This window comes from Dendrobates tinctorius, unplaced genomic scaffold, assembly GCF_039654945.1.
Source record: "Dendrobates tinctorius isolate UK_male_01 unplaced genomic scaffold, ASM3965494v1 ptg000075l, whole genome shotgun sequence".
In the NCBI taxonomy this organism is placed as follows: domain Eukaryota; kingdom Metazoa; phylum Chordata; class Amphibia; order Anura; family Dendrobatidae; genus Dendrobates; species Dendrobates tinctorius.
Genome location: NW_027361743.1, coordinates 7,861,552 through 7,870,496, shown reverse-complemented (window position 1 = coordinate 7,870,496; position 8,945 = coordinate 7,861,552). Strand labels below are relative to the sequence as shown.

Genomic DNA, 8,945 nt, shown 5'->3' with positions numbered 1-8,945 from the left:
GGCAGCATTGCTCTGGGCAGCTCTCCCCCTGGCAGGCAGCATTGCTCTCCCCCTGGCAGGCAGCACTGCTCTCCCCCCTGGCAGGCAGCATTGCTCTCCCCCCTGGCAGGCAGCACTGCTCTCCCCCCTGGCAGGCAGCACTGCTCTCCCCCCTGGCAGGCAGCATTGCTCTCCCCCTGGCAGGCAGAATTGCTCTCCCCCCCCCCTGGCAGGCAGCATTGCTCTCCCGACCCCCTGGCAGGCAGCATTGCTCTCCCGACCCCCTGGCAGGCAGCATTGCTCTCCCGCCCCCCTGGCAGGCAGCATTGCTCTCCCGCCCCCCTGGCAGGCAGCATTGCTCTCCCGACCCCCTGGCAGGCAGCATTGCTCTTCCGCCCCCCTGGCAGGCAGCATTGCTCTTCCGCCCCCCTGGCAGGCAGCATTGCTCTCCCGACCCCCTGGCAGGCAGCATTGCTCTCCCGACCCCCTGGCAGGCAGCATTGCTCTCCCGACCCCCTGGCAGGCAGCATTGCTGTCCTGGGCAGTGACAGGCTGCATCCTCCTGACAGAGCAGTGAGGAATCTCCCAGCAGCCTGTGCGCGCCCGCAGTCCGCCTGACACTGCAGCACGGCCGGTTACGTGCACCGGGGGAGGGAGCGGCTGCTCATTCCTCCTCCTACAGCTGCATCCATCCCTGGCCGGGCAGGTAGTGTGCGCAGCGAGGAACATGACGGCGGCGGCTCTGCTCCTGTGCCTGGCGGCTCTGCCCTGCGCCCTGCACGCCCGCCTGGTGCACGAGGGTGAGGATGGCTTTTCGGAGTGCAACCGCTTCTTCCACCAGAGCAGCCCGCCTCAGGGCTTCAGCCACCCGGGGAACGTGAAGATCTGCCAGCGGCACCAGGGGGAGCAGCACTACGCCACGCTGTACAGCACCGAGCACAAGATCCCGGTGTACTCCGCATTCATATACCGGGAGGATGCAGGGGCGGCGGCGTGGGGAGGCTGGATGGTGGAGCCCCAGGTGAGCGGGGACAATGGGAGGCACTGCCACACATCACCACCAGGCAGCGCCAGAGCTACAGGGGGAATGTATGGAGGAGGCAGGTGGGGTCTCCAGCAAGCACGTAGTAATGGATGAGCTGTGCGTTATGGGCAGGGGCACGTAGTAATGGATGAGCTGTGCGTTATGGGCAGGGGCACGTAGTAATGGATGAGCTGTGCGTTATGGGCAGGGGCACGTAGTAATGGATGAGCTGTGCGTTATGGGCAGGGGCACGTAGTAATGGATGAGCTGTGCGTTATGGGCAGGGGCACGTAGTAATGGATGAGCTGTGCGTTATGGGCAGGGGCACGTAGTAATGGATGAGCTGTGCGTTATGGGCAGGGGCACGTAGTAATGGATGAGCTGTGCGTTATGGGCAGGGGCATGTAGTAATGGATGAGCTGTGCGTTATGGGCAGGGGCACGTAGTAATGGATGAGCTGTGCGTTATGGGCAGGGGCACGTAGTAATGGATGAGCTGTGCGTTATGGGCAGGGGCACGTAGTAATGGATGAGCTGTGCGTTATGGGCAGGGGCATGTAGTAATGGATGAGCTGTGCGTTATGGGCAGGAGCACATAGTAATGGATGAGCTGTGCGTTATGGGCAGGGGCACGTAGTAATGGATGAGCTGTGCGTTATGGGCAGGGGCACGTAGTAATGGATGAGCTGTGCGTTATGGGCAGGGGCACGTAGTAATGGATGAGCTGTGCGTTATGGGCAGGGGCACGTAGTAATGGATGAGCTGTGCGTTATGGGCAGGGGCACGTAGTAATGGATGAGCTGTGCGTTATGGGCAGGGGCACGTAGTAATGGATGAGCTGTGCGTTATGGGCAGGGGCACGTAGTAATGGATGAGCTGTGCGTTATGGGCAGGGGCACGTAGTAATGGATGAGCTGTGCGTTATGGGCAGGGGCACGTAGTAATGGATGAGCTGTGCGTTATGGGCAGGGGCACGTAGTAATGGATGAGCTGTGCGTTATGGGCAGGGGCACGTAGTAATGGATGAGCTGTGCGTTATGGGCAGGGGCACGTAGTAATGGATGAGCTGTGCGTTATGGGCAGGGGCACGTAGTAATGGATGAGCTGTGCGTTATGGGCAGGGGCATGTAGTAATGGATGAGCTGTGCGTTATGGGCAGGGGCACGTAGTAATGGATGAGCTGTGCGTTATGGGCAGGGGCACGTAGTAATGGATGAGCTGTGCGTTATGGGCAGGGGCACGTAGTAATGGATGAGCTGTGCGTTATGGGCAGGGGCATGTAGTAATGGATGAGCTGTGCGTTATGGGCAGGAGCACATAGTAATGGATGAGCTGTGCGTTATGGGCAGGGGCACGTAGTAATGGATGAGCTGTGCGTTATGGGCAGGGGCACGTAGTAATGGATGAGCTGTGCGTTATGGGCAGGGGCACGTAGTAATGGATGAGCTGTGCGTTATGGGCAGGGGCATGTAGTAATGGATGAGCTGTGCGTTATGGGCAGGGACACGTAGTAATGGATGAGCTGTGCGTTATGGGCAGGGGCATGTAGTAATGGATGAGCTGTGCGTTATGGGCAGGGACACGTAGTAATGGATGAGCTGTGCGTTATGGGCAGGGGCATGTAGTAATGGATGAGCTGTGCGTTATGGGCAGGGACACGTAGTAATGGATGAGCTGTGCGTTATGGGCAGGGGCACGTAGTAATGGATGAGCTGTGCGTTATGGGCAGGGGCACATAGTAATGGATGAGCTGTGCGTTATGGGCAGGGGCATGTAGTAATGGATGAGCTGTGCGTTATGGGCAGGGGCATGTAGTAATGGATGAGCTGTGCGTTATGGGCAGGAGCACATAGTAATGGATGAGCTGTGCGTTATGGGCAGGGGCTTGTAGTAATGGATGAGCTGTGTGTTATGGGCAGGGACACGTAGTAATGGATGAGCTGTGCGTTATGGGCAGGGGCATGTAGTAATGGATGAGCTGTGCGTTATGGGCAGGGACACGTAGTAATGGATGAGCTGTGCGTTATGGGCAGGGGCATGTAGTAATGGATGAGCTGTGCGTTATGGGCAGGGGCACGTAGTAATGGATGAGCTGTGCGTTATGGGCAGGAGCACGTAGTAATGGATGAGCTGTGCGTTATGGGCAGGGGCACGTAGTAATGGATGAGCTGTGCGTTATGGGCAGGGGCATGTAGTAATGGATGAGCTGTGCGTTATGGGCAGGGGCACGTAGTAATGGATGAGCTGTGCGTTATGGGCAGGGGCACGTAGTAATGGATGAGCTGTGCGTTATGGGCAGGGGCATGTAGTAATGGATGAGCTGTGCGTTATGGGCAGGGGCATGTAGTAATGGATGAGCTGTGCGTTATGGGCAGGGACACGTAGTAATGGATGAGCTGTGCGTTATGGGCAGGGGCACGTAGTAATGGATGAGCTGTGCGTTATGGGCAGGGACACGTAGTAATGGATGAGCTGTGCGTTATGGGCAGGGGCACGTAGTAATGGATGAGCTGTGCGTTATGGGCAGGGACACGTAGTAATGGATGAGCTGTGCGTTATGGGCAGGGGCATGTAGTAATGGATGAGCTGTGCGTTATGGGCAGGGGCATGTAGTAATGGATGAGCTGTGCGTTATGGGCAGGGGCACGTAGTAATGGATGAGCTGGGCGTTATGGGCAGGGTCACGTAGTAATGGATGAGCTGTGCGTTATGGGCAGGGGCACGTAGTAATGGATGAGCTGGGCGTTATGGGCAGGGGCACGTAGTATTTTGCACCAGTATCCGGCTGCTACATTGTTTCCATACAAAGTCATCCGTGTTGTATCTATTCTTGTATGTAAGATAATTCTAGTACGTAGTTTGCTAATTGTGTTTGTGGTCGTGGTTGATAACTAGATTCAGTTGATTATCAATGCCTACTGTATTGTGCCACCAGCCCTACAATGACACATACTTTTTTTGTGTAGAGTAGTATCCCCCTCACCACATTGTCCTTTGTGTTTTCTTCTGCCTCTGTTGCTGTTTGCAATGTAGACCAGGAAGAACAGGATGAATAGATCCATATAGTAATGTGTCCGGCCTGCTGCGGTAGTTCACAACGCATCGCCGTTTCCAGCAGTCCCACAGACGACGCATGGATTGGAGGTCACACACATGCACTTCCACTCCATTCATGATTGGGTTCTGCACAGCCCGTTCTCAGGCTGGCGGGGTGGCAAGTAATACTACACACTCCCTGTGGTGGTCGCTGTAGGGAAAATGTATAGGAGCATAGAGTTGCCCCTGGTGATGAGCTGATCGTCAGTGATTTTATGTGCTGTGCCTGCAGCGATGTTCTGAAATTTCATTTTACAGGTGGTTTATAGTGGAGATTTCCCTAAGCACATGAATGCTCAGGTTTCATGTGTTTTCAGTGGGGAAAAAGCCACTGCCAAACACCCCTGGCAGCTACTTATCTCCCCATAGAATAAAAGGATTAGGTAACCTGCTGGATACTTTCCCCCAATATCATCTGTCAGGTGAGAGTTCGAAGTCCCCCATATATATTAGACAGTTGTCAGGTTTCATTGAAAACAGTGGGTGCAGCTGATTTGAAACTGAGGGTCGTAAGAATTGGTAGTCCTAATGCAGAGATGTCAGACTCCAGTACACAGGGGGCCAAAATATTTAGTAAAAAAAAGTCTATAATTGAAGAAGTTTTTCCTTATCATCAAATATAACAATGAACCATTTCATATGGAAACAAACTTAAAGGGTTGTCCCACAAAGCGAAGTACATTTTAATGAATAGATCTTAGAATAAAATATTGGAATACAATAATATGTTACATAAGAGCAGTGAAAGCTTATCGCCCAATAGCCTAATTTAAATATGTAATAACAAAGGGTAAAAAACCTTGCATAATGCAAATTATGTATGTTGCTAAAAATGTCCCCCACGGTGAATTCCTCCACAGTATCCTGCACGTTCAAAGTATGATGACCCTACTGTACCCAACTTCCTTACCCATCCCGGCAAAGTATGGTGACTCCATCACACTACGATTCATACAGTATAACAGCTCCACATAGTGCTCCATACAGTATAATGGCCCCACATAGTGCTCCATACGGTATAATGGCCCCACATAGTGCTCTGTGCAGATTAATGACCCCACAGTCTTTTATACAGTTCAGTGGCCCTACATAGTGCTGCATACAGTATAATGGCCCCACATAGTGCTCCATACGGTATAATGGCCCCACATAGTGCTCCATACAGTATAATGTGCCCACATAGTGCTCCATACGGTATAATGGCCCCACATAGTGCTCCATACGGTATAATGGCCCCACATAGTGCTCTGTACAGATTAATGACCCCACATAGTCTTTCATACAGTTCAATGGCCCCACATAGTGCTGCATACTGTATAATGGCCCCACATAGTGCTCCATACGGTATAATGGCCCCACATAGTGCTCCATACAGTATAATGGACCCACATAGTGCTCCATACAGTATAATGTGCCCACATAGTGCTCCATACAGTATAATGGCCCCACATAGTCGTCCATACAGTATGATGGCCCCACATAGTCGTCCATACAGTATGATGGCCCCACATAGTCGTCCATACAGTATGATGGCCCCACATAGTCGTCCATACAGTATGATGGCCCCACATAGTCGTCCATACAGTATGATGGCCCCACATAGTCGTCCGTACAGTATGATGGCCCCACATAGTCGTCCGTACAGTATGATGGCCCCACATAGTCGTCCGTACAGTATGATGGCCCCACATAGTCGTCCGTACAGTATGATGGCCCCACATAGTCGTCCGTACAGTATGATGGGCCCACATAGTCGTCCGTACAGTATGATGGGCCCACATAGTCGTCCGTACAGTATGATGGGCCCACATAGTCGTCCGTACAGTATGATGGGCCCACATAGTCGTCCGTACAGTATGATGGGCCCACATAGTCGTCCGTACAGTATGATGGGCCCACATAGTCGTCCGTACAGTATGATGGGCCCACATAGTCGTCCGTACAGTATGATGGGCCCACATAGTCGTCCGTACAGTATGATGGGCCCACATAGTCGTCCGTACAGTATGATGGGCCCACATAGTCGTCCGTACAGTATGATGGGCCCACATAGTCCTCTGGGGCCCAGTATTGTGCTCCACACGGAATATTGGGCCCCACATTAAAAACAAACAAAAAGCAATACTCACCTCTCCTCGTTCCCCCGCTGCCCCTGTTTCAGCAGCGAGCGCACTGAAGCTCTCCACCACTCAGGTCAGCTGCCGTGTTGTAATGATGTAATTGCGCTCTCTGCGCTGAGACGTCAGACGCGGAGGGAGGGTCATCTGATGCTTCCTCTCCCGTCATTAACTGTACCGGCATTCAGGATATATATATATATCACACACTCTCAATATATATTTATACTAGACTGCAGAATCTAATTTCTGCGGCAAACCTGACCTTTTTGGAATAGATTTGCAGCCGTCTCTGTACTACGGCCCATGGTGCTGCATAATGGGACTGATAAATGTGCAGGTATTTAGAGCGCTGTGTAGTGTTGTAACAATTCTGCATGGAGAGGTGCAGCTGGTTCTCACTTTGTGCAGTTTGCTGATAACGGGGCACAATGGTAGAGCGCTGGTCTCTTCTCATTTCTGGCCGTGCAGATGACTGCTCAGCTGAGCGGCTTTGATGGGAGGCAGCATGTTGTGACAGGCAGAGGATTCATTCCTGATGGATCAGCTGAAAAGAATGAAGCGCTTGTCTCTGCTGTCACCGACCTGCCTGACGTCGGCTGTGAACGGGAGGCATTGTCACCACGCCGTGCCCGCCGCCGTCACTGTACGACTAGTGATGAGCCCAGCATCCGCGGGTACAGTGGCTCGTCACGGCTGCGCTCTGGAAGGCTTTGCTTGTACAAATGTGGAAGCAGTAAGAAAACAAAGCATACTATGGGCGATGATTGCAGTCGTGAGACCGTATTAATCTCGCAGTAAGGTTCCTTTCACATGGCTCGACTGCAGTCACTATTTATAAGCCAGAATAGTAATAATAAAAAATGTTAATGCAAATAATATCGTTTGAGGATTTATTTTGGGGTTCCAGTGTAAAATCCTGGACCGCAACAATTATCGTGTGACCCCCGATGTTCCTTTATGTATGGAGTTAGGTTGCGTGAGAGTCCCAGGAATTCCCCCACCCACCACACTCCCCCCATCATGTCTTTAAGGGCCTTATACACTGGGCACAGTCATGGAGAACCGAAAAAGGGCCTTCCCTAATCTGTTCTCACAGAGTTGGAAGCTACAGTTGTCCTCCATGTCTAGTGCTAAAGCATTAAGATTTCCTTTCACTGAGACTTAGGCGTTGAGGCCGAGCCCTGAAAAACAGGCCCATCTTTATCCTTCCTCCACCAAATTGGCAGCGGGCGCAATGCAGTCAGGCGGGTAACGTTCTCCTGGCATTCAGCAAACGCAGACTCGTCCATCAGACCCCAGATATAGAGAAGGGTGATCCGTCACTCCACAGAACATGTTCCCCGTGCTTCAGAGTCCAGTGGTGGCGGCTTTACACCACTCCATCCGCCGCTCTGCATTGTGCTTGGTAATGTACGGCTGAATGCTGCTGCTCGGCCATGAAGTGCCTGGCAGTGTTTGTGCTGATGTTGATACCAGAAAAGGTCTGGACTCTGCAGTGATGGAGTCAGGAGAGTGTTGATGACTTTTCTGCCCTCTGCTCCTCAGCACTCGGTGACTCCGCTCTGAAATGTTACCGGGTTTCCAGTTTGTGCCTGAGTTGCTTCAACTTCTTAATAATATTATTCACAGGTGATGGGGAAAGATTTACAGTTGTGGCCAAAAGTATTGACACCCCTGCAATTCTGTCAGATAATACTCAGTTTCTTCCTGAAAATGATTGCAAACACAAATTCTTTGGTATTACTATCTTCATTTAATTTGTCTTAAATGAAAAAAACACAAAAGAGAATGAAGCAAAAAGCAAAACATTGATCATTTCACACAAAACTCCAAAAATGGGCCAGACAAAAGTATTGGCACCCTCAGCCTAATACTTTGTTGCCAAAATAACTGCGACCAACCGCTTCCGGTAACCATCAATGAGTTTCTTACAATGCTCTGCTGGAATTTTAGACCATTCTTCTTTGGCAAACTGCTCCAGGTCCCTGATATTTGAAGGGTGCCTTCTCCAAACTGCCATTTTTAGATCTCTCCACAGGTGTTCTATGGGATTCAGGTCTGGACTCATTGCTGGCCACCTTAGAAGTCTCCAGTGCTTTCTCTCAAACCATTTTCTAGTGCTTTTTGAAGTGTGTTTTGGGTCATTGTCCTGCGGGAAGACCCATGACCTCTGAGGGAGACCCAGCTTTCTCACACTGGGCCCTACATTATGCTGCAAAATTTGTTGGTAGTCTTCAGACTTCATAATGCCATGCACACGGTCAAGCAGCCCAGTGCCAGAGGCAGCAAAGCAACCCCAAAACATCAGCGAACCTCCGCCATGTTTGACTGTAGGGACCGTCTTTTTTTCTTTGAATGCCTCTTTTTTTCTCCTGTAAACTCTATGTTGATGCCTTTGCCCAAAAAGCTCTACTTTTGTCTCATCTGACCAGAGAACATTCTTTCAAAATGTTTTAGGCTTTTTCAGGTAAGTTTTGGCAAACTCCAGCCTGGCTTTTTTATGTCTCGGGGTAAGAAGTGGGGTCTTCCTGGGTCTCCTACCATACAGTCCCTTTTCATTCAGACGCTGACGGATAGTACGGGTTGACACTGTTGTACCCTCGGACTGCAGGGCAGCTTGAACTTGTTTGGATGTTAGTCGAGATTCTTTATCCAACATCCGCACAATCTTGCGTTGAAATCTCTTGTCAATTTTTCTTTTCCATCCACATCTAGGGAGGTTAGCCA

At 51.2% G+C, this 8,945-nt stretch overlaps 1 protein-coding gene across 1 annotated transcript in view; it reads left to right on the top strand.

Annotated features, from left to right (window-relative positions):
• Nucleotides 1-463: 463 nt before the first annotated feature.
• Nucleotides 464-8,945, top strand: part of ENDOD1 (endonuclease domain containing 1) — a 31,476-nt gene continuing 22,994 nt past the window's right edge. Inside the window, exon 1 of the mRNA XM_073582965.1 lies at nucleotides 464-1,000. Within this exon, the coding sequence (XP_073439066.1) occupies nucleotides 707-1,000 (294 nt within the window). The 5' untranslated portion in view covers nucleotides 464-706. The remainder of the gene's footprint in view (nucleotides 1,001-8,945) is intronic.